This window comes from Ceratotherium simum, chromosome 2 (genome assembly GCF_057802395.1).
Source record: "Ceratotherium simum simum isolate JZ-2026a chromosome 2, ASM5780239v1, whole genome shotgun sequence".
Taxonomy (NCBI): domain Eukaryota; kingdom Metazoa; phylum Chordata; class Mammalia; order Perissodactyla; family Rhinocerotidae; genus Ceratotherium; species Ceratotherium simum.
In genome coordinates this window covers 70,994,873-71,021,520 of record NC_141901.1, presented here as the reverse complement: position 1 = coordinate 71,021,520, position 26,648 = coordinate 70,994,873, and the positions used below count along the sequence as shown (strand labels likewise).

The 26,648-nt window shown below is 37.4% G+C and overlaps 2 protein-coding genes across 2 annotated transcripts; one reads left to right on the top strand and one right to left on the bottom strand.

Moving 5' to 3' along the window:
* On the bottom strand, positions 1-8,410 carry LOC147918049 (uncharacterized). Its single transcript, XM_087420475.1, has 2 exons — positions 8,343-8,410; positions 1-8,296 (listed from the first exon to the last, which is right to left on the bottom strand). Exons 1-2 carry the CDS (start codon positions 8,408-8,410, stop codon positions 7,420-7,422), a joined length of 945 nt encoding a protein of 314 aa, XP_087276601.1. The 3' UTR covers positions 1-7,419.
* DR1 (down-regulator of transcription 1) lies at positions 7,822-24,596 on the top strand. The gene is made up of 3 exons (XM_014780141.2): positions 7,822-8,695; positions 17,221-17,384; positions 22,175-24,596. Exons 1-3 carry the CDS (start codon positions 8,476-8,478, stop codon positions 22,319-22,321), a joined length of 531 nt encoding a protein of 176 aa, XP_014635627.1. The 5' UTR covers positions 7,822-8,475; the 3' UTR covers positions 22,322-24,596.
* Positions 24,597-26,648: the final 2,052 nt, after the last annotated feature.

The window sequence follows — 26,648 nt, the reverse complement described above, 5'->3', positions numbered from 1 at the left end:
TATGGAAGGCTCAGCGCCCACACTCAATCTCCACCCTAAGAGTGCAGAGGCAGTACAACGTAACCATGTAGAAGGGTTTTTCTAGGGCCAGACAGCACAGGTTTAAATCCTGACTTTGTCACTTAAGAGTTAATCTAAACTCTCTGTGCTTTTCATCTGTAAAGGAGAGACCATTTATTGAACAAATATTCATTGGTTCCCAGTCATTCTACCTCAGAGTTGTTCTCCAATCTGTTGCATTGCCTTTGCTTAGTTTGACACAACTGACGCTGATGATCAACAAGGTCTTAGACCTCTAGAAATGAAGGCTCATATCACCCTAGTGGGCAAAGTCCCTGGTCAGCTGAGATAATTAGCTGCAAGCAAGGAAACTTGGAATGGGTAGTCATATTTACCAGTTACAGCCTCATTAACAGTAGCAGGAATGAGTAGTCTGCACATATATTGCTGGAATGTCTAAAGACTGAAAAATTACCCTATTTTTTTCCCATTTTAAGATAGAACTATCATTGTTTTCTTCCTTCCTTTTAATGTTAATTTTTGCATGTTTCTATTCAGGCTTTATTCAATTGCATGTGTATTTTCATATAGTTCTAATGAGAATGTTGTATTTTGTTTCATTAGAGGAAAAGTACTAAATTCATACATAATTATTTTAAGGCCTACATAATAGTTCTTCAAACAGTTATACTATAATCATTTCTCTGTTATTTTAGTTAGATTACTTTTTATTTTTTTCCTATTATTACCAACACGGCAAAATACAGCTTTTTCTTTTCTTTGGTATTATTTCTCTAGGTGTGAAGGTCAGGATGGTGTCTTTCTTGCTTATTGCCATATCCCCAGTACCTAACAAAGTATATTGTACCCATCCAATAAAGATTTGTTGAATAAAAGCAATGTATGAATGAATAAATGTGATTTACAGAAGTGGGCTACTTAATTCCATCTGCTTCAAATGCTTCTTAAACTGAATTAGCATGATTGAATTAGATTCAAAATCACATAATTTGAAAGAAATTTATTTGCATCACATTTTTATTTTTTATTTTTTATTTTTTTGTGAGGAAGATCAGCCCTGAGCTAACATCCATGCTAATCCTCCTCTTTTTGCTGAGGAAGCCCAGCTCTGAGCTAACATCTATTGCCAATCCTCCTCCTTTTTTTCCCCCCACAAAGCCCCAGTAGATAGTTGTATGTCATAGCTGCACATCCTTCTAGTTGCTGTATGTGGGATGCGGCCTCAGCATGGCCGGAGAAGCGGTGCGTCAGTGCGCGCCTGGGATCTGAACCCGGGCCGCCACTAGCGGAGCGCACGCACTTAACCACTAAGCCAAGCCCTGCATCACATTTTAAACTTATCACCTATAGACAAAGGGTTTTGTTAGTCACTTTAAAAATTCTTAGTTGCAAAGTTGACCCATGGAAATTTATCAGCTTTAACTGAATAGACAAAAGAAGGAATTCCAAGCTTTTTGTTCATGAACTGCTTGTACAAATATCACTGGATGAACATCTATCGCCAGTCCTCATTCCCTACTCTGCAACCCTTGATACTTTTGGCTACTTACTTTTCTCAAACTCTGCCAGTTGTGTATCGGTTTATGTGAAAGTGAATTTATACAATCTCATCGCTTTATGTGACAGTGAATTTATACAATCTCGCGCTATTTCTCTGACCACTCCTTTGCCCTTGCCTGTGGTCATTCTCTCCAGACTTTCTTATTCTTCTGCTCATCTCCTTTTGCAACACTGTCTATAATCACTTGTCTTCAAACTCCTCGTTGTGAACCACGCTCAGATCTGTGTATCTAATTCTGATCACTCCATCTGTGCTTTTTCAATCTCATCCACCTCCATTTCCTTAAGACCTTATTTTGCTCATATTTTCAATCTACCCCCCTCCACTGGCTCTTTTCCCTTGAACTACATGTGTCTTCTAGCCTTTGCAATTCTTTCCTTGACTCTGCTTCTTCCTCAAGCTGTTGTCCCATTGCTCCCTTTCCCTTCACCACCAAACTTTTTGAAAGTGTACTCTATGCTCCTTGGCTGCGGTTCTTCTCATTCCTCTCTTTAACGGTTTTCATGTTGACTTCTGCTCTTTCCTATTGACCTTCTGCTTCAGTGACACTATGTTTGATCCCCTTCCAACAGTGCCTCTCTGTGGCATCTCACACTCTTGCAACTCTCCCTCACAGTTTCCTTTGCACTATACTTTCTTGGTTTCTATCAAGTATTACCTGACATATTTTCTTCTCCTTGTTTTTTTTGGTGAGGAAGACTGTCCCTGAACTAACATCTGTTGCCAATCTTCCTCTTTTTGCTTGGGGAAGATTGTCCCTGAGCTAACATCTGTGCCAATCTCTCTCTATTTTGTACGTGGGACGCCACCGTAGGATGGCTTGACAAGCAGTGCGTAGGTCTGTACTAGGGATCCGAAACTGTGAACCCCAGGCCGCCTAAGTGGAGCACATGAACTTAACCACTACACCACCGGGCTGGCCCCCCCATATTTTCTTCTTTTTGCTCTCTGTCTTTGGACTTCTTTTTTACTCTACCATCCTTAAAGATCCTCATCTACTTCCAGAGTTAACAAATATTTATTAAGTGCCTAACGCGCTGGGAGCTGTGCCGGCCCTGGGGGTGCAGGGATGAACAAACCACTCACTGGCTCTGTAGTACTTACTTCTCCTACCTCACTGCAGACGCAATTAGGAGCTAAATCCTATAAACTGTTTCCAAATGCCTATGATTTGTTCTTTCTATCTTATTGTCACTGAACTCTCTTTGTTCAGGTCTACATCATTAACTTGTTTTTGCAATAGCCTAATAACTAGTGTCCTTGTCCCTCTCCATTCCAGTCCATCCCACACACTATCCCAGATTAATCTTTTTAAATATTTATGTCATCCCCCTTCTCGAAAATGTTCACTGGCTCTTTCCACTGCCTACAGAAGAAATCCAGACTCCTTAAAAAAATGTTGGAAAGACCAGAGGCTTTGGAGTCAGAAAGCCTGGGTTGCACTCCCAATCTGCCATTTACTCACTCTGTGACCTTGAATAACCTCACTGCATTTTGATTCTCCCATCCACAAGATGGCATTAATGACTAGTAATAAAGACCAAATATATATGAAAGTGCTTTATATTTTTAAAGTGCTAAAATGAAAATAACTTTTTTTTTTTTAAAAAGATAGTTACCATATTGAAAATAGCCTAAGCTTTGGAGTTAAACAACAACCTGATTTCAAATTCCAGCTCCATTACTTATTTATTTTCTGTGATACTTTAAACAAATTAGTAAACCTCTCTAATAAAACTGTTTTCCTACCTGTCAGAACACCCATTTGTATAACTATCTGAAAATTAAGTGAAATAGTGAATATGAAAACTTCTAGTACAGCGTGTAATTCATAACAGGCACAGATTTGTTATCCTTTGGGCCTAACTTACTTTTCCTGCAGCATATCTTTCTACACCTCTTTATAAACCCTATGATGAACAGAGCCACTCTAGGCTACTTATTTTCCCAATTCACGATATACTTTTGTGTTTCTTCTTCAGCTGCATACTCTTTCCTTCTTTATCAAATTTCTGCTCCATCTTCAAGCCTCAGTTAAAATGCTGAGTCCTCCCTAAAGCCCTCTGTACCTCACAATTGGTGTGTTAATCACTCCTTCCTCTGCACACTCTTAGTTCCTATGTTTATCACTGTATTTCATTTCAATCTGGTTTATATCCTGATTCTTCCAACAGATTGTAGGGTCCTTGAAAACAAGAAAGGTGTTGTATTCATCTTTATTTCTTCCACATCATACTTAGGACAGCAGACACTCAGTTGCTGAATGAATGCGGGAATCAGATGCTGTCTGTCTTCTCTTTCTACTGCGTATAGGACATCACTTCCTTAAATGCCCACTGGGGCCTCAAACACAAACAGGTGCAAAAGGAAGCACATCTTCTCCTCTAAATAGCTCCCTTTCAATTTTGCTGTTTTGGACACTACCCTAATCCCTAATCCCAGTTTCTGAGGCTAAAAATCTTCTAACTGTATTTGACTAATCTGTTTCCTTGACTATCTAGGAGCCACACTATCATTTTTTTCCCCAACACTGTGTAATAGTTCTTGGAATCACCTTTCTTTTCACTTCCATTATTCCATTCCCAGGAGTAATAACCATCAGTGTAATGATTATTTTTTTTAACAGTGACCACCATTTATTTAGCATTTAAGTTCTGGGCTTTTTTTGTATACACTTTGTCATTTGATCTTTAAAACACCCCTATGAAGCAGGTATTTTTATCCTTATTCTATAGATGAGAAAAATCAAGACACAGCTTAAATACCCTGGTCGTTACAATTAGTTAAGCAGCAGAATGGGGATCAAACCCAGATCTGAAGCCAAAGCCCTTGAATTAACTGGGCTCTTTCAAGTTGAGAAGAACAAAACCAGGATTTTTGAAAAGTATTATGAAGATACACAGGAAGCAAAGCAGCACAGGAAACTGCTTCATGGAGGCCTACTGTCTCTTTCAAAAGCAGAATACACCAACACTCTAGCGATCCAGTTATTTTGTTGGGCTCTCTGACACCAGTACCTGAGGCCCTGAAGCTTCTCTCCTTGCTTCTGTTGCTCTTGTTATAACTAACTGACTGACTGACTTCTCTCTCCTCTCCCTCGCTCTGTCTTTTGGCTTCTATTACTTCATGACTTCTGCTGCCTCAAGTGTTTGGCTCTCTCACTTCTCTCTCACTACTGTACAACACAAATGCTTTACTTCAATTAAGGTGATCTCCTCACTGTTTCCAGAACAATTTCTGTTTCCACAACCTTATGTTGTTACTTTGAACACAAATACTTTCTTCTCTTCTCTCCACCTATCAAAAGCCTGTATTTCAAGGTTCCTTCATTACCTCTTCTCAATAGCTTCAAAGGATTCTTGAGTGATTACTGTGTGTTATGTCTTCCTGCTGACCCATGATGAACCCATAACATGAGCAAGAAATAAACCTTTTGAGATTTGGGGGTTATTTGTTCTTGCAACATAATCTAGCCTATTCTGACTGCTATCCTAACTTCCGGGGGATTATTTAGCTTCTCCAAGCTTCACTTCCTTATCTGTAAAATGGAGATTAAAATAGAATCTATCAAATAAAGTTGCTCTGAGGATTAAATGAGATAATACAGGTAAAAGTACTTAGCATAGTGCTAATCACAAAAGAAGTATATAATAGATGCTAGTTTTTTTAAATTTGTATTATCACCAACTAGCAATTGGTGTGTTAGCAATGACAAATTAGCATAATGGAGAGTAGTATTTGCTTTTGTTAACTGTTAAGCTTCAAATTACAAATGTTATAGATCAGTAATTTTAGCTGAAAACCTGGGCATCTTTGAATTAACACATTTTAAGATAATTACTGTAGAGTTAGCCTAACTCATAAGAAACAGCCCTATTACGTGTCTTTTCATATCATGAATTTTAGGATACCATGAAAAAAATGTTTCGCATATATGCACTCTCTCTAAAACGCTTAAAGTTTATTAAGGAGATGTTATCCTTGTTTTTAAAAGCCTATTTATAACAAGGATATATTGTACTATAAACAACTATTTAAATATGGGATCCAGGGGCCGGCCTGGTAGCACAGCCGTTAGGTGCACACTCTGCTGCGGTGGCCCAGGGTTCAAGGGTTCAGATCCCGGGCACGCGCCAACATACCGCTTATAGAGCCATGCCGTGGCAGCGTCCCATATAAAGTAGAGGAAGATGGGCATGGATGTTGGCCCAGGGCCAATCTTCCTCAGCAAAAAAAGAGGATTCGCATCAGCCGTTAGCTCAGGGCTTCCTCACAAAAATAAATAAATAAAGGGATCCAGATTAGCATATTTCATGATATATCACACTACTATTTATATTTCATTACATTTTCTCTCAGCCGTATTATGCATGGTTTATTATTGTTTGAAGACTGCCCAGACCTGATAAAGATGATGATAAATAAACACTAACATCTATATAATACTTCATAATGTTAAACGTACTTTTATATAGTCTCATTAGCCTTTGAATCCTGTGAGTTATATAATATTTCCATTTCTAGTTGAAGAAAATGAGGCTCAGAGAGTGACCTGTCTAACGTAACAAGAAACTGGGACTGAAACCTAGGTCTCCTGACCACACATTCCATGCTTACGCTACCAGAGAACCCTGTAGTAATAAACTATCACTGGAATAACAACTTAACACGTGTGGTCTACAGAACCACACATCATAAACCTATAAGTCTATATAGCACAAATGTCAGATAAAAAAGCAAAATTATCATTATAACACTTTTTCAGGAACGACAAGATTTGGGTCAGTGACAATGTGATAACTGGAGACATTTTTTGCTAGCTTTTTCAGACTGATAAACTTGGTAAGGCCAAGATAAATTTAGACAAATTTAAACCAACAGTAAACTGACTTACAAAAACATTTCATAAAAAGCCAACATCTGAGCCAACAGTTTCACATTCCTGTTTTGAAGAAAATTTTAAAAAACTGTTTCATCAAAGAAGTTTTGTTTTGATTAAACTTAGTAGCACTGAAATACAAGCGTCTACACTTCAGAAATTAAAGAACCCATCACTGTACTGGAGAAAATGCAAAATGGAAAAAAACGGTGTAATTAACTGAGGTCTCCTCGAGGTGCCACATCTAGGTTCTCAGACTGAAACAAAACGTTTTAAGAAAACATTTCAACAAGCCAGTTGCTGTTCCATGTATCAAGAACAATGTATCTGATTAACTAAAAAGTGCAAAAACGGACTTAAAGTGTATCTCGTTTACTTTTTAGTAACTGCAACACCCCACTATTTATAACACAACCCCTTCTTCCAAATGACAAACTTAGTTTTCAAAAATAATGCAATTTTTGTGAAGACCTTGACACGTTGATATTATTAGTCACCCTGGAGAGAAGCAAAAATCAGAGTTGCTTAAGACACAAACGTATTTTTCCCCCTCTCCAGAAGCCAACGTGCAATACAACATGAAAAATGACTAAGTCGCAACCTCATAACGTGGTTCATCGGACGCTACGTTATTTCCACTAAGTTGGATGTTATTTCTGGTTTCCGGTTTAGCCATTAGTAGTGACTGGAAGGGCAAGTCACTTCTCTGAATGTTTTTTTTTTCCCATAAAACCAAAAAATAGGGGGAGGACCATAGAGAGCTTTGATCCCAATAACGCCTATTAGATACCCTCAAAAGCTTTTCCTCCAAATGATGCAGACACAAGCACAAGGCGTTCTGCTTTCCCCCTGTCCCATTCCCGAGCCCAGGCCTCCTTCCTCTTCCTTCCAAGCCCAATTCGGGCTCCTTAAGAAACAGGAAAGAGTTCTTTTAACGAAATCCTGCGCTCTTTTGTCCTCAAACGTGGATGGGAGAAGGTTTCGAGGCCTCAGCAGGTTGAGACTCTACAGGCGATCTACCCTCGCCCGTCCACCCACCCACCGCACCCCGAGTCCGGCGCCGCAGCCCCAGAGCAAGCGCGTGCTCGGGGTTCTCCGGTACCGCGAGGCGCGCGCTCGCCCGGCTACGGTCCCTGTGAAGGGGTGGGATCCCGGGGCGGACGGCCGCAGGCGGAAGCTGCTGGCGGCGAAGACGGGCGGTTCCCGCCGGCGCGGGTGGGGGAAGGGCGGCAGTCAGACCCGGAAGTCGGTCTGGAACGGAGCGGGGGGAACACGGGGGGGGCAGGCTTCCGGTAGCGCAAAGGGTGTCGGGAGGGGCTTCCAGCAAACCTTCTTCTCTGGCCTCTGGAGGGACCACCGTTGCCGCGGCCTCGGCTTCCACGATCTGCGTTCGGGCTAAACGGCCACAGCGGCCGCCGCTGCCGGGCGTCTTGTGCCTGGCTCTGTCCGTATTCGTTCCCGGGCGGCCGCCCCTGTTCCAGCAGCGGCCGCGGCCGACATGTTGTGAGGCGGCGGCGCTGGTGTCTGAAGGATGGTTTGGCCGAGGCGGCGGCAACGGCTGCTGGCGGCGGCGGCAGCGGGGGCTCCGGCTCTGTAGAGCCAGCCCGCTGGGTGTCCGCCTGGTACCGCGGCGAGGCCAGTGCCCCGGGACCGTGCCTGTGCTCGGGCGCCGTTGGGGACCGGTTAGGCGACAGCGCCCGCCCGTCTGAGGAGACACGAAGGTGGTTCCCCAGTGTTCAAATTTCCGGACCACCTTGCTTCCCCTCCCCGACCTGAGCAGTGCTGTCCCCGGAATCCTCAGCCCCCGACTTTCCTCCCAGCCTCGCCCTAAATCTCTCACACACACGGGTGTTCCCCGCCCTCTCGAGCTCCTCCCCCGACCCCTTCATTTTCTGCACCCTCTTCTCGGCGCCCCCGGATCCCTCTCCAAGGGTGGCCTTTTGAAACATCTTCGTGGAGTAGTGGACCAGAGCTGGGGAGTTTTTAAAAGTCAGGGCGCGAGAGAGAAGATACGATGGCTTCCTCATCTGGCAACGATGATGACCTCACTATACCCAGAGCTGCTATCAATAAGATGATCAAAGAGACTCTCCCCAATGTCCGGGTGGCCAACGATGCCCGGGAGCTGGTGGTGAACTGCTGCACTGAATTCATTCACCTTATATCTTCTGAAGCCAATGAGATTTGCAACAAGTCGGAAAAGAAGACCATCTCCCCAGAGCATGTCATACAAGGTAAGTGGCGTAGTATGTGTGGGATTTTGTTTAAATGGGAGTCCGGGGACAGCCTGCTAGTCGCGTGACCCGTTCATGTCAAAGCCTTCATTCCTGTCCCCTGAGAAGTACTGGTAAATAGACAAGCCACGCGGGCGTGGAGGCAGCCGGTGCCTTAAGAAGATCCCTATGTAGTATTCTCGTGGTACTTTTCATCCAGCGAGGACAAGTAAGGATTGCAAGCATTTAGCAATCAGCTAACATCCCCCAAAGGTCAAGTATTAGTAGTGATCTCAATTTACAGGCAGGTAAGCCGAAGCAAGAAGAGTTTTGCCTGCTTGAAGGTGAACCTAGACATGACAGCTGAGAAATTGCCTGCCTAAAGTGGAACCTAGATCATGACAACTGAGAAATGAACCCAGAAGTCTCCCTTGGAAAATTGAAATTCAGACAGGAACTTCAAGCACGAGTGGAGACAGCACCTCTTCCTCACCCGACCTTTTCGCCGATGTAGAGGAAATGAATTTTCTGAACACATGAGTAAAAAAATTCTTAACATGATGTGTTCAACGTTGTAAAGTTTATTGATGTTGAATAAAGAGAGTATATTTTCTGTTTTAAAAATGGTTTAATAGTCCTACCGTTCATCAACAAGTTACCAAAGCACTCCAGTTCTGTTCTGTAGGAAAAGGGTAGAATGTTCTTTAATCTTTCTTTTTCTTTTATATAGCTTGCTTTGTTCTGTGGAGATAAGTTTTTAAAGCTTGGATTGAAAGATTGTAAGAGATTTTTTTCATGGAACATTTTCCTGTCCCTTCCTGCTGCCAGTCCCATTTAGATGTATCTGCTTAAGCTTTTATTGATGCTTTTATTGAACAGCACTTCTGAAAGTTTTAACAGTGCCCTCTGTCTTATCTTGGAAAGAATTTAGTCCAGTAATAGTCACTGGGGGGACTGTATTCTGATGGTTTGTTTCTGAGATGGGGAGACGTATTTACTTGTCATAATGTCTTGGGAAGCACTTAAATATACTCATGAAAAAGTTGCATTCAATTTGAGGTGATAAATTGCCTTTTATGATAATCCAATTAAAATTCTAACAATTTCTTGATTGCTTTTGAAGTCAGAAAAAAATCATGGTTAATTTTAATCATTTTGGTAAGCAGATGGTTGTCTACCGTTTTATTTTTATAATTTAACTTTTTAAAAGGTGACTTTGTGTTATTCTGAAATAGAGAACACATCTGTTCATGTTCACCGTATCCAATATTTTACTGTCAATATTGACAAAAGGATTAAATGATTCATTTTTGATCCTTGATGATGTGTGGAAGGTAGATTTAAAATATACTCTGCCATTTCCATTTCAGTACAGAAGGAGAAAAAAAATCCCTAGGAAAAAGCATATTTGATTTTAAAGTTAGTATTTTTTTCCTACTTGTTTGGTGTGCTGAATCTTGGTAAGTAAAATGAAAGCCAAGTTGTCTCTTTTTCTTCTTGTGTTTTTATTTTTACATTGCATGTGTGATTGTTGTCATGTCTTTCGCAAGATTATCCAACACGGATAGCTATAATTTTCTTTTACAGCTCATAAAAAAGAAAAAAGGTCTTTTATCAACATTGCCTTTCTAATGAAAATTGCAAAAGATTTCTAAAGGATCTGCCTGAACATTTGTTTATACCACAGAAGTGGGGATCGTTCCAAAAATCGAATAACATATTACAATCTGTCTTCTTGGGTAGAGTTTATTCTTTTCTAGGATATATTTAGATTTCTGATTGACATGATGGAATAAAAGTGCAGCTGTAGCAAGCAGTATGCTAAATAGCTCAACTTTGGAATATGCTAAATTCAGTTTAATGTATGAGTCAGAAAGTTACAGTGAAAGCATTTTCCTTTGTGTCCTGAAGATCATTTACATATTAATTTTAAAAAATCATGTATTGACCTGTTATAGTCTTATAAATTTACCTTTTTTTCTTGTAACATTGCTATTGTTAAGTGCATAAGGACAATTTTGTCCAAAATTCTCTCCAGTTAGGGGAATAGATTTTATACATTGAAAATCTCATTTGCTTAATCATTTTAAAGAATTTCTGTCTTGAGTGGTTAAAATTTTTTTAAAGAAACCCTTAAGATTTGTATTTTTTAGGTGTTTAAAGTATATTTGTAAAGACTAACTGGAAATCTAGGTAAATCATGATAGATGGGACGTTTTTTACAATTTTCTATCAGCATTGATTATTGAGGAATGTAGAATATATCCAAGTGGAATAATAATGTCCATTTTAAAGTGGTATGATTCTCACATGTTGAAGTTTGGATTTTTTAGTAATAAGTTATTGAACTAGACTTTGCTTCAGGACATTTCACTTGTTCACTTGCCACTTTGCTTTGTCAGAGCAAATTAAGCATTTGAGGCAGTTCTGTAAAATGCAAGTTAAAGTTGAAATAATTTTATTGCCAGTAAATTTGTGAAATACTATAGCTTATTTTTAAAAATTTTTTTCTAAATGTTTTGCTTATTTTGAGTTTAAGAAAGTGGACTTTGTACTGAAGATTACATATACACAAATAGAGCGAGTTCTAAGTTATAAACATATTCCTTTTATTCCATTGCTGGTTTCTGTGAACATATATTCTTAAATGAGTTCTAACATGTTCTGTTGCATTATGGAAACAATTGACCTTGAGAGTCCAGAGCTGCAAGTTCTGTACTGGAAAGTCTTTGGCCTTAGGCATATCTGTTAAAGGTCTCCCCATTTATGTATAAATAATACTTAATGGTTTCAGGTATAACTTGCAATTATTGAGAATCAATCAAGGTTGAGAACTTTACATGAAATATGCTACAATAAATAATAATTTTAAAAATTTATAGTGGTACTGATTAAAATATAAAGCTGAAAGTCTTATGTTTAACCTTACATCATGATGCCATTTGTAAAGCCAAAGTATAAATAAGAATATTTTAAGTGATATTCCTTTCTTTCTGCATTTTTAATCTCTTGCTACGTTTTTTTTTTCACTTTTATAAGAATAGTAACTGAAAGTAGTGAAAGTTTGAAAAAGTCTCTGAGGATTTGCTTCTTCAGCAGTTGAGTTGCTCCAAGCTATTTATGTTGAAGAACTTTTTAAAAATTCCAGTCCCTCTCACATTGATACTTTTGTAAAATACAATAAAAATGGATCACTAGAAAAACAAAATGGAAAAAAAAAGACATAAATAAAGCTTTATTTTTTTGTCATTAGGTTCAGTAGACAGAAAGTTACTCTGTCAAATTGTTATGACGTTTCTTTTTTTCCCAGCTTTATTGAGATATTGACATATAACATTGGTGTAAATTTAAGGTGTATAACGTAATGATTTGATATATGTGTATATTGTGAAATGATTACCACAATAAGGTTAGCTAACACAGTCATCACCTTACATAGCTGCAGTTTTGCTCTTAAGATTGTTAAATGCTTGCTTTGAATTTCCCTTCTTAACTCAGAGCAGACCATTACAAGCAGGTCTGGCACAAGTCCAAGGACCATACTTTGAGTAGCTTTGCTCTGAAGCCTAAACCACAGTCTGTTTGGGAAAGTGCATGTGAAGTGGTTTTGAAATCAGAAGATCTGAGTGGTTGCAGAGAAGTTGTAATAAGAATGAGAATGATATTATATTGCCTAAATAATCATACTAACATTTTTTCCAAAGGGACACATGTAATTTGCGTTGCACAATTGATCATATAATCGGATGTTTTCCAAGTTAGGATTTTATTATTTTCCTTAAAATTGATAGATCTTTTGTTTTCCTTCTGCCACACAACAGTTACTTTTGAATACTACTGTGTACTTGGCACTGTGCTAGATACTGCTAAGGATATAAAGTTGAATGATACGTGATTCCTCCTTTGCCATCAGTCTCTCATTGTTGTCCCAGATTCCCAGGAGTAGTGATACCATAGAGGACATGGTTCTTAAGGGTCTTCAGAAACGTTTGCCAGACTAACTAGCCAAGAAGTCACTTTGGCCTGCATCCTCTTCATGTATTTTAAGTGAACTACATCACTCCCCTCCCCGCAACATACAAACAAAAGAAAATAGAGAAATTTGAGAATGCTATTTTATATATTTTAATTTTTTTAAATGAAAATATGCATTATGCATTGAAGTATAAAGTAATTCACACAAATTCTTGTTATAACAAAACTTTTCAGGATTATATCGCTTTTGTACAATAAGATAAGCCTGTATTAAAATTATTGTTACTGGGTGGAAATTTTTCCTTTTCTCTTTTTTTTAAGTGGCTGTCTTTTTTTTTTTTTTTTTAATTTTTTTGTTTATTGCAGTAACATTGGTTTATAACATTGTAAAAATTTCAGGTATACATCATTGTACTTCTATTTCTGCATAGATTACATCATGTTCACCACCAAAATACTAATTACAACCCATCACCACACACATGTACCGAATTATCCCTTTCACCCTCCTCCCTCCCCCCTTCCCCTCTGGTAACCACCAATCCAATCTCTGTCCCTATGTGTTTGTTTATTGTTGTTATTATCTACTACTTAATGAAGGAAATCATACGGTATTTGACCTTCTCCCTCTGACTTATTTCACTTTGCATTATACCCTCAATGTCCATCCATGATGTCACAAATGGCTGGATTTCATCGTTTCTTATGGCTGAGTAGTATTCCATTGTGTATATATACCACATCTTCTTTATCCATTCGTCCCTTGATGGGCACTTAGGTTGCTTCCAAGTCTTGGCTATTGTGAATAACGCTGCAATGAACACATGGGTGCATGTACCTTTACAAATTGGTGTTTTCAAGTTCTTTGGATAAATACCCAGCAGTGGGATAGCTGGATCATATGGTAGTTCTATCCTTGATTTTTTGAGGAATCTCCATACTGTTTTCCATAGTGGCTGGACCAGTTTGCACTCCCACCAGCAGTGTATGAGAGTTCCCTTCTCTCCACATCCTCTCCAACACATGTTGTTTCCTGTCTTGTTAATTATAGCCATTCTGACGGGCGTGAGGTGATAGCTCATTGTAGTTTTGATTTGCATTTCCCTGATAGTTAGTGATTTTGAACATCTTTTCATGTGTCTGTTGGCCATCTGTATATCTTCTTTGGAGAAATGTCTGTTCAGGTCTTTTGTAAGTGGCTGTCTTGTTAACATCTGTCTTTTAAATTGAAAAATGTGCTAAGTATTTTTTTTCCCTAATATACCATGCACTTTTCTGGGTATAGTTTTAAGATAGATGGGAAAGAGTAGCGGACAGACCTCTGAGGAATAAGTAATGTGTGTGTTTTACCCACAAATTTTTTTAAAATTATTTTTCTTTTTTGGCTTTTACTCTGAGATCCTTAGAGCCAGGACCATCAACAGTCCATAAAGTCCCTTTGTACACATTAGGAAGAGGCACGCCTTCCTTAAAAACCTTTACTACCATCTGCCAGGAAAAGCACCATAATAAACATTCAAATCTATTATGTTTATAGTATGAATGGCCCTCTTTATATATGGTACTGTTGTACACTGAACAACATGCACAGCTGTAAATGGTGGCCCCGCTTAGGAGCCGTTTCCCTTATCGTTTAAGATTCTCCTTTGTGTGAAATGGAAATGATTAGTACTACATGGTAACAAATGATATAAAATATCTTTCTATTTAGAAGATACTATGTCGAGTTAATGATATCTGTTAGCAAAAATGTTTAAAATTTAGATTAAAGTCAATGCAGGTTTTGAAATTAATTAATTTAATTAAATTTATGGCTGCTCCTGTTGAACCATTTTATTTTATTTTATTTGCATATAGATGCTCTTTGCATAATATTAAATATTAATCTTGGATTTACATGCAAATTTTTTGAAAGCAATGTTCTCAACTTTAGATGTTTTTAAAGGTGAAGTTTTTTTTGTTTGTTTTTGTTTTTGTTTGAATTTTTAACCCAAGCTCTCCACGGTTAAAGGTAGTTCAGATTGGATTTTTTTAATGTCTAGTCTAGTAATGTTGTGAATTACTAGACTAGAGTAGTAATTTGAAGAGTTTCTCCATTTTGTTGATTTGTTAATTTTGTAAATTTAATATTTTATATTATAAATATATACTTGTTCATTTTGAATTTAGGTGTGATAATGCATAGCTGTACATTTATTTAGGTCCTGTACACTTGGTAGAGTACTCTTAAATGTAAGAGGAAAAATAAAGATGAATAATACATAGTCCAGTTGGTTAAGTGACTCTTATGTGCTAGACACTGTGTTAAATGCTTTAGATTAATTACTTGTTCATTCCTACAACCCTAAAACTAATAAAAATATGATAGTGAATACTTTATTTTCCTCCTTCTATGGGCCAGCCTCTGTTCTAACCTCTTTATTTATGTTAATTCATGTATTCTTCACAGCAACCTGATCTGATGAGATGTAGGTACTGTTATTCTTGTTTTAGAGGCATGGAGGTGAAGGAACTTATCTAGGGTCACACAGCTAATATGAGGCAGAGCTAGGGGTCAGTCCCTGGCAGCCTTAGGACCTGCATGTTTAACCGCTATACTGCTTCTTGTTGTGGAAAGATATTATGAAATAGATGCTATTCTCATTTTAGAGATGGAAAACTGAAGCTTAGAGATATTAAGCAGTGTATCCAAGGTTATACAAATACAATGACAAGCAAGTTTCAAATTCTATGTCTATCTGATGTCAAAAGAGGGGAGATTACTTCTGTCTAGGAGAATCAGGCAAGCTTAATTCTTGAAGATGGAGTTTGATCTGGGCCTTGAATGCATTACCATCAGCATGAATGTAGGAAACTGGTGCCTGTTGGGAAACATTGAACAGTCAGATTTAGCAGAAGTATACGGAGATTTATTGGCAGAAATAAAGCTGGAAATGTAGATGGGGCTAGATCCTCGAGAACCTTGGTGTAGGGCTAAGGAAATAAGACCTTCTTTAGAATGTGGCAGGAAACCTTAAGCCATTCACTTGGTTTCCTTTGGTATTGTCTCCAGCCAGTATTATTGAAAATACTTTACTATACTTATGCCTTTAAAAAGAGAAAAGATAAAACCTTTGACTTCTAGCATTGATGCTTAAAAAGTAATCAGTCTGATAATTCAAGTGAAAAATGCAAGGCTGTCTGATGTTCACTTAATTTTCCACTTATACCCCAAGCTTCTTGAGGCCAAGGACTATGTGGTGGCTAACTTAATATACAGAACTCAGAGTAATGGCTTAGTGAAGTTTTTTTGGGGGGTAAAGTGGATCAGTAAGTTAATGAAAATTCAAATAATAGTACTCTGCTTTTTGGCATCAGATTATTTCTAAAGAATGTTGATGAAAACAGCTTAACGTTTGAAGTAATTAAAATTGTAAATCATTGAAAATGTCTTAAAAACTGCCTCTTACCTGGGAATGTGGATTTGTAAAGGTATATTTGGTGTTCTCCCTGAAGAGCAAGTCCCTGAAATTAGAATTCAGAGCATCTTTACTGAGGGCAGTCTGGTTCATCATAATTGTTGAAAGACTGCAAGAACTGATGAACTACATTAAGTTCATTTATTGTGTTTTTTACTACCTGTATTTCATCACTGGCTCAGAAAACAAAATATGCCTTTGGGGCATTAGTCAACATATAGAAAACACTAAAATATAGTTTTAAGTACTATGAGCCAAAAGGATATTTTATGCCTTATCTTTCTGGATTACAGAAGGCATTTAGAGAGTGCATTATTTTCTTGTAAAATTTTCTTTCTAAATGTAAAAAAATAAAGGGAGAGAATTTTTTGTTAATGCTTCTTCTATACTTATAGTCTTCCTTTACCCAATTTTTCTGCCACATGACTTAAAAAGCTTTTATAATGCTTCCTGTTAAGTTTTATTTTCAAGGGAAATTTGTTGGCTGAATATACATGCTGAATTTCATAAGTTATTTCCACCGCTATTTCTTAACTTGGCAGTTTGAATGTCTTTGCTAAAAATAGTTTCCTGTTGATATTGGACAAAAGAACTTATCTATTCTTTCATCCTATCCTACTGAAACTCAGAGCATGTGTTACCAGCCTACTTTTTCTAAGCCAAATGGTGCAAAATATGTTATTAACACATATATTCCAAATACTTGCTTTTTTTGTTTTCTTTCAGAAAGTGACTGACTTGATGTTTGATTTACTATGAGTGGTATAGGAAAAATGTTTTCTTACTAAAACCACATGTTCTTACATTGGACCTTTTTTTTCTCACCGGAAATGCTTTTTTTTTTTTTTTAAATTAGTCAGAAAGAAAAGGAAAAGTGAAGGCCTGTGCCTTGAAATGTTCCTTAAGTTTTAACTATTTTGCAATCTAGTATTAAAAAAGTTGACAAGATATTTTGTCTTAGCCATCCAGATGATTGCTGTGCAACTATAAAATAGGTAAAATTATTAGAAAACAGCAACTTCCCCCTCCAAAAAACACCCTACAAAAACTTAACATTCCATAGGTAGAGGAAAAGCTATGTTTTATCACTCTTTTATGTTTTCATTTCCCTAGCACTAGAAAGTTTGGGCTTTGGCTCTTATATCAGTGAAGTAAAAGAAGTCTTACAAGAATGCAAGACTGTAGCATTAAAAAGAAGAAAGGCCAGTTCTCGTTTGGAAAACCTGGGCATTCCTGAAGAAGAGTTATTAAGACAGCAACAGGAATTATTTGCAAAAGTAAGTAATCATTTTAAATTATTTTTATCTGAATCCTACCCTATTTGCTAACAGAAATCATACTAGTTTCTGAAATCATTTCCTAAATCAACATACCTACCCAAAAGATTTTCTTTCTGTGGCTGATTGTTTGATCATAGAGTTGGATGTTTAGATCTGGCCAGCTTGACTCTGTTTGGCCAGTTATTTACTTTATAGAAAAAGTAAATATTTGCAGTAACCTGTTTTCTAAGGAGAACAACTCCAAATAACTACTGAGATTTTACTTTGATGCTTTTTCGACAGAATGACAATTTGAAAGCATGGAAAGTATACCTAAACATTCTTAAGATTAAAACGATGGGCTAGTCAGAAAATACTATATCAGATTTTATGATGAGTGGCATATAAGGAAAATATGATTAACAGTGACCTGTGGATGAGGAGCCCCTAGTATTTCTTTGCTCTTGTGAGGAAAATCAGCAGAGAGGTAAAATTATAGCAGCTGCCTAGTATTTCTTCCCCAGAGCAGAAAGTACTTAAGTCCTAAATATGAACAGAACGGATAAGTAAATATAACATCTTTTTCATCACTTTCATTTTATCTTTTAGATTTTAAATACTGACACAATAGCAGCAAATATTTGGAAAGGGGGACCCATTAATATATGGAGATTAAAGTTAACTGTAAATTATAAATGAGTCATTTTAGTATGTGGGAGTGAGAATCTTAAAACATAATGAAAATCTCCAAAAGAAGAAATGAATTAACAAGTATATGCCCACTTCTCTTTCACACTCCCATTTTATAAGGAAAATACTTGGGATGGATTGGGTAAGAGGCAAGAGGGAAAAAGGAAATAAGAATAAATACTATTGAAGAATTTAATTTGTGGAAATAAATACACATAAAATTTATCAATCAGCAATGATTTTAAAGGCATAAAAAAGGTTTTATGTTCAGAAAGAAATGTATGGGAGCTGATATGGGGTCATGGTACCTAAAAGTCAGTTAAATTTTAAATGTAACCAGTACATGTCTTTGCAAATCATTGAATAAATTACCAGATCAAGCACCTTTGCAATAAAACCTGTGTAGAGACTTGAAATTATTTGAAATTTTTCTTGTGCCATGAAATTTTACCTGGTTTTAGTTGATTAGGCCACCGAGTAGGTATTCCTTTTTGTGTGTGTGTGAGGAAGATTAGCCCTGAGCTAGCATTTGTTGCCAATCCTTTTTTTTGTTGTTGTTGTTGTTGAGGAAGATTGGCCCTGGGCTAATATCTGTACCCATCTTCCTCTATATGGGACACCGCCACAGCATGGCTTGACAAGCTTAACCACTATGCCTCCAGAGCGGCCCCCAAGAGTAGGTATTCTTAAGTTGATTAAATTCACATATTTGGTTTGCCCTATAATTTTCTTATGAACTCTTAAATTGTTTTTTGTGAAGCTCTCTTAGTCTATTTTGGACTCTGAGTATTCCTGCCATAAAAGTAAATATGGGGGCCCCATGACATAGTGGTTAAGTTGGCACGCTCTACTTTGGCGGCCTGGGGTTCGCAGGTTCGGATCCCGGGCGCGGACAGATGCACCACTTGTCAAGCCATGCTGTGGTGTCCCATATAAAGTAGAGGAAGATTGGCAACGGATGTTAGCTCAGAGCTAATCTTCCTCACACACACACACAAAAAGTAAATATGCCTGTAGAATAACTATTTTCCATATTTCCTTATAAAAATGGATGAAAGTTGTTATTAGAGAGGATACCTGGTTTCTGATTTCCTAAACAAAAAAAATTTTCGTCTTGTAGGGGAGATATAATATAGGTACACTAACAACTGTAATATGAGGCTAACTACTTTCACGAGGAAGATGTAAAGAGATCACAAGTACAGAGACCTCACGTTAGATTTTGGTCATGTAGGAGTGTGCCAGTTCCTAAGCAATTGTCTGGGCCTGAAAACCACCTTTCTATGCTCCACTTTGTGACTGGGCCTAGTACTCTGCAAACCACATTTCTGCTTTTCTAGCTAACTTCTAGTAGAGTCTATTGCCAGTATGGGGCTCTAGAAGGGAGATTGCAAGGCTGGAGGAGGAAGGCAGCACTTGGGCTCCTTTCTTTTACTTCCTGTTGGCTTTGAGTTCCTTTGAGCAACTAGCAATGCTTCTTCCCCTGGCTGCATCAGTTTTTTCCTGTAGCAGGAACTGAATCTAGTTTGCAGTTTCTCTAATACTTACAGAATCAGCCTAAGCATTCATCCCTTTCCTCAGGATTGTCGGTCTCAAACCTTAGAGCCTTCCTCCAAGCTCAAAGATGCTAGTACCAGCCAATCTATACCCCTTCTTCAGAGGTCTGAGTTTCAGTTCTATGGGTTGCTTCTCTAAGCTTCTAAGTTTTAAGAATTCTATCCTCTTCCCAGTTTTAGGGTTGGTGGCTGCTTCCTGTAGTTGCCACCTGTGTGATCTTAGTGTTTTTTTCTTGCTTTTCCAATTACCTAGTTACCAACTTTATACTTGGTTAACAATCCTTTATATTACATTCTTTCTGTTCCCCTAACTAGTGTGACTTCTATCTTCTGATTAGACTCTGAGTGATACTGGGAGGAACTGGGAAAAAACTTAATGGAGAAAATAGTATTTCAGTTTGACTTGAAGAAAGAGTGGAATTTCAGTAGGTGAAAATCAGGAAATTTCACATAGAATGAATATCAGCATGAGGTAGTGGAAATGGGAGGGTATGGTGTATATTTGGGAAACATTTTACGTTCTAGGTTTTTTTGGGAGCAGAAAGTACGTGTTTCAAAAAATTAGAGGGATAGGTTGGGGCAGGCAGTAATTTAGAGGACCTTGAACTCTAGGCTGAGAAATTTGGACTTAATTGGTACAATTAAATGATTTTTTTAAAGTATAATAATGACTGGGTTAGAATTCTCTAGAAATGGGCCGGCCCCGTGGCTTAGCGGTTGGGCGCGCACGCTCCGCTACTGGCGGCGCAGGTTTGGATCCCGGGCGTGCACCGACGCACCACTTCTCTGGCCATGCTGAGGCCGCGTCCCACATACAGCAACTAGAAGGATGTGCAGCTATGACATACAACTATCTACTGGGGCTTTGGGGGGGAAAAAAAAAGGAGGAGGATTGGCAATAGATGTTAGCTCAGAGCCAGCCTTCCTCAGCAAAAAGAGGAGGATTAGCACGGATGTTAACTAAGGGCTGATCTTCCTCACAAAAAAAAAAGAAAGAATTCTCTAGAGATGTTTGGATAATAAATTCATGACAGATTATTAAGAAAAGTTAGGAATGTACATGGTAAATCTTAGTGTTAGAGGATGTGCTGTGCATCACTGTTTTCCCACAAAACATTCATTTAGAAAGTACTGGGGGCCTATGTGCTGGGATTGCAACAGTGAATATGAAAACAGTTTCTATTCTCAAGTCTGGTGGAAAAAACAGATATATACTCAGATAAATTAGAAAACAAAGTAGATAGTTATGGGAATGCATAGAGAATTATGGCATATGATAATAGAGCACATAATATGATCTAGAAGGGTCAAGAAAGACTAACTGATTTATGTTTTAAATGATGACTAGGAATTGGCCGTGCATAAGGAGGGTATGAGCCAGGCTTAAAGAACAATTCTGAGAAAAGGCAGAGAGGGAGAAACAACATTGTTGTGGTAGAGTCTAACGGGAAATTATATGATCTTTTCAAGAACAGATTTATTTTCCCCTTCTTGGTGCGGTTTTTCTGCTAATAGATGAATAAACTGGGAAGGAGCCTTAGCTATTGCAACACTGCATATAAATTGAGAAGGGGCCTTAGCTGTTGTAACAGTGCATGTAATACATATGTATACATCTTGGTTTCTAAAATCCTTTTTTTTTTTTTTTTTTGTGAGGAGACCAGCCCTGTGCTAACATCTGCCAATCCTCCTTTTTTCTGCTGAGGAAGACTGGCCCTGGGCTAACATCCATGCCTGTCTTCCTCCACTTTATATGGGATGCCGCCACAGCATGGCTTGCCAAGCAGTGCGTTGGTGCGCGCCTGGGATCCGAACCGGCGAACCCCAGGCCGCCGCAGCAGAGCGCGCGCACTTAACTGCTTGCGGCACTGGGCGGGCCCTAAAATCCTTTTTTTTTTAATATAGAGGATATATCAAATAAATGGATTTTAACTATCCCACTTAAAATCAGTCCTGGATAAGTGTCTTTTCACTGGTGTGTTTATGGGAAGGATGTGTGTGTGTGTGTGTATTTAGGTGAGGGGAGAGGAAGGGAGAGATATATATATAGGGTAGGGAATTGTGATAGGAACTGAAAAGAAATATCAAGGTAGCTATTGTATTCATGTATAGTACTTTTGCATAAGAGTTAGAGCTACTGTACTAAAGGACTACAGAAATAATTTTTAGATTGAAAAATATTTACATCAAAACTGTAAGTTGCGAAGACAGAAGAATCAAGTGAAATGAAGAGAGAAACATGAGGAAAGGAACCAGAGAGAGAATGTTGTGATTTTCCTGTCTAATTTTTCAGCTTATTGTCAAAGGTCATAAATTATGTGGCATAAAATGGAGCTATCTATAAGAGAACTAAGTTTTGGAAACTCTCCTTAGAGAGTTGACAGAGAAGCAATCTCCATGTTTTCTTATAGAGTTCACATTCTCCAGATATACAATTATATAGTGGTTGGAAAATATCCAAACTTGATAATGACTAAGTCTGTAATTGGCTTAATATACATTTAACCAAAGTATATATGTTGTGAGTTTTAAAAACATTGTTTTTATGTTTTTATTGTTTAGGCTAGACAGCAACAAGCAGAATTGGCCCAGCAGGAATGGCTTCAAATGCAGCAGGCTGCCCAACAAGCACAGCTTGCTGCTGCCTCAGCCAGTGCATCCAACCAGGCAGGGTCTTCTCAGGATGAAGAAGATGATGATGATATCTGAAATTCACCAGCTGAGTTTCTCTTTCCTCTATAAATGTTTTTCCTTGCACAAGAAAGCAGTGAAAGAAATGCTTATCTGTAATTTTGTATGCATCTTGGTGGACTTGCCATTGGTATTCTAGGGATGTCTGCTGTTAACTGTCATCTATTGTGTGCTATTCATGTAAAAACTGTCTCTTTGAACTATTGAAAATTTAAGATTCAGTATAATATCAATTTTGAATTTTTAATGGTGTTTATGAAATTTTAGATAGCAGTGAGTCCTTTATTTGATCAATAAACAGTGTTACAGAAAACTTCAAGTTTATAAAAATACAGTGAAATTTATACAGAAACTCTAAATCTGCATTTGCATTTCCTCTGCCCTTTTAACTAAACCTAAAATTGGGAATTTTACGTTATTGAGGGAGTGGTGCTCTGTAATGCAGTGGGCATTAGATCAGGTTGGTGAAAAAACAAAGACTTCATTTATGTAGTATCTGAATTTTTCTTTTAAAATGAGTGTATACAGGCAATAAGTATATATGCTCAGATAAATACACTTGTTTGAAAAAAATCTGAAAATGAGACATTCAAAAACTAGGAAGGAATATGTTCAACAGTAGCTATATAAATTTGGTGGGTTATGTTTTTGATTTTGTTTTATGTAGAGCTAAAAACTACAGTTTTATTATGGTGTAGTTCATCTTGAGCTATACTATTACATTTCAGAGGCTGCCCAATTTTGAGGATTGTCATGATTCTTCCTATTTCACTCCAATAATTGTTAATAGTATTACTTGCTTAGTCCATCCATGTTTATTGGAACTTGTGAAACAATTGCTTAGGTTCCGTTGGTTTAACTGAGGTATAAACCTCATAAATATTCAAACCTTTGCTGGGGGAAAGAAATGAAAGTTAATGAGCATGCTTGTTATAAAAGAGGAATTTTTTATAATTTAACTTGTAGTTATAGTTTACTTATTGTTTGTTTTTAGTGTTACTTTTACATTTTCTTGACTAGATGGCCTAGAATGTCCAATGCTTCCTTTTGAAATGACATCATTGTCTCCTTCATCGTAATTGAGTGATAGCTTTAAAAAGTGATTGGTTTTGTTTGTTTAAGAAAGCGTGTCGTAACTGATCAGCCTTATATGAAACATAAATAGTTTCAACCTGCTCATTAAAACAGAGAAGCTTTAATTTGGTTCCGATAAATAAAGTATGGTAGTGATTTTTGTATGAATCCAGTGTTGAAGAAATGGCATATTGTTTGTATTTTGGACACAGAATGGAAAAGCCACTTAAGATAGTATGAAGTAATCTAAATTCTTGTGTCAGTTGCCAAATCATTTAAATTTCTGTATTCACCAAGCCCAAGGATAGATTGTGGCTCCTAGGATTCCAATTTTAATTGGAGAGCTAAATAAGTAAAGTTTACAAGTATTGGACTTCTTAATGATCATATTTTGCAGTTTTAGTAAAAGTGAAATATTGTCATACATTTATACATTTATTAAATATACTTCCTCCATGCCATGAAAAGGTTAATCTTGCTGAATGTTTTAAGTTCAAGTTGATATTGCATCCATGAAGTGCTTTGGACAAGATAGAAGGGATTGTTTTTTTTAAAGTTTAAGTACCAAAGGTAGTCTAGTCTAAGAAATAATAAGTTAATAAGTGTTGGCTTTTCTAATTTGTACTGTAACATCCTTATACTTTCTGTTTTAAGTATATCTGTTTCTTAAGTAAACAACTTAGATATTTTTCCACACCTTTTTTTTTTCCTGATGCAGAGTTCAGGTTAATTAGTATTTTACTGCATCTGATAATGTATTATATGTTTGAAGCCTAGTGACTTTTCATTTTGACATTCTTGTGATTTCATATGCTGTATTCTTCAAGCAATAAAATTCCGATGTGTTTTATAAATTGTTTTTATATTCAATTATCTATACAGATTAACAGCAGGAGATTTAAAAATTAAAAAAAAAAAATTAACATTTTTACTAGTTTCAAGAATCTTAGGCCCAAAAGACACTTTGATTATTTGTATATAGTACCTGACTTTCTCCTTTGTTTACTGTTATTTCAGAAAATTTGGTTTTACTTATGTTTTTGTAATTTACAGTCCTAGGATCCAGGCATAACAAAGCTAATTAAGCAATGTTTTACTTTTTGCTTATTTTCCAGCATTTAAAAGTCACTATAATATTCTGTCGAGATTTTTTAAATCTTGTGGAGAGAGAACCAAATCTTTAGGGTTCTTGAGAAATAAAGTTATTGTCTAGTAAGTATTTTCCCCACCTCCTTGAATATATATCTTTTTTTTTCACTAGACTATCAGATTGATAAGTTTTGAGAGGTACCAATCTTTAAAACTGCGTATACCATACATATAGAAGAGTACACAAATAAGAGTTTTCACAAATTAAATATACTCATGTCAGTAGCCCTCAGATCAAGACACAGAGCATTATGAGTCCCCCAGAAGCCCTCATCTTGCCCCTCGCTTAACATTGTCTTCTTCCTCCCCAGAAGTAACTACTATTCTGACTTCTAAACCCATAGATGAGTTTTGTCTGTCTTTTATTTTATGTAAATGCACTTACACATAATATACTCTTTTTTCACTCATCATTATATTTGTGAGTGTACTGATTTCCTGATGCCACTGTTAACAAATTAGCACAAACTTAGTGATTTAAAACGATACAAATTTATTTTCTTGCATTCCTGGAAATTATAAATCCAAAATCAGTAGTGTCATTAGGCCCAAGTCAAGGTATCAGCAGGGTTCGTTCCTGAATCTGGGGGTTTTGAGTGGAGAATTTGTTTCCCTGCCTTTGGCTGCCTGTATTCCTTGGCCTGTGGACCCTTCCTCTATGTTCAAAGCATCTGCTTTCGTCATCACATCATCTCTTCTTCTATAGTCAAATCTTCCTCTGCTTCTACATTTAGGGCCCACTTGGATAATCCAGGATAATGTTCCCTGTTCAAGACCCTTTATTTAATCACGTCTGCAAAGTCTCTTTTGCCATATAAGGTAACATTCACAGGTTCCAGGGATTAGATCATGGATATCTTTGGAGACCATTTTTCAGTCTAGCAGAGTGAGATTCATTCATTTGCTGTGAATATTTGTAGTTCATTCATTCTCATTGCTGAATAATAGTCCATTAATTTATCCATTTATATTATATCCAAAATTTATCCATTCTGCCATTTATGGGCAGTTGAGGAGTTCCTGGTTCTGGGTTATTATGAATAATACTGTGGAGAACATTCTTATACATGTCTTTTGGTGAGTGTATATATGCATTTCTGTTGAATATATACCTGGGAGTGGAATTGCTGAGTCATGGGTATGCATACATTCGATTTTGGTATGTACTCTCAGTTTTCTGAAGCGTTTGTAAGAAGGTACTATCTTATTGTGTTCTATAGTAATGAATTACCCTAATGGTCTAGTGGCCTGAGAATGTTAAGGAATTTCTCAAAATACCTAGATTATACCAATGAGTTATACTTGCTACAGCAGGTCTGTTGTTATTTACTATATTCATACAAGAGGAAAATGAAAGCAAAAGTATTTGTTCTTGTTACTGATACAGTAGTATTATGCACTCATTAGATTATTGCTCCTGAGAAGAAATGCAAGTTTTAAGTAATCATAAATAGTATGTTGAGTTTAAAAATAGTATGTTTAGTTGTGGAAAATCCATGATTTAAATTTTTAATTGAATTTCAATTTTTTTTGGTATAACCTTATTTGAATACATAGATATTTCCTCATATCCAAATGGCCACCAGAAAGAATTATGTAATCCAGATAGCATAGGCACTGCCTTCCGCTGGCTTCACTTGGATTTTTTATTTCCTTCTCCTCTGTCCCCAACAGCTTGGTCCCCACTATTTTTCACCTTGCCCCATAGCATAGAGTATCCTTGGTAGGACTGGCCAGAGTGAAGAGAATGGCAGCATAAATATAGCCTCCTTTCACGTACCCCCACTTGTCATCAAAGCATTGCCACTGATCCTTATACTGTTTCCTCAAAAGACCTTTCTTTAGCGTGTGTGCTTAGATTTGCCTTTTCCTATAAAAGATGTAAATGAAAAGAGAAAGGAGGGAAGCGAAGGAGGTAACTTTTAACTTTTGTTCACTTTCTACCAGAAATCAAGCAACTTAGTAAAATCTTAGAACAGGATTTCTCAACCTAAGCATTATTGGCATTTGGGGCCAGTTAATTCTTTGTTGTGAGAGGCTGTCCTGTACACTGTGGGAAATTAAACAGCATCCCTGGCTTATACCTACGAGATGCCAGTAGTAACCCCCCCACCCCCTACCC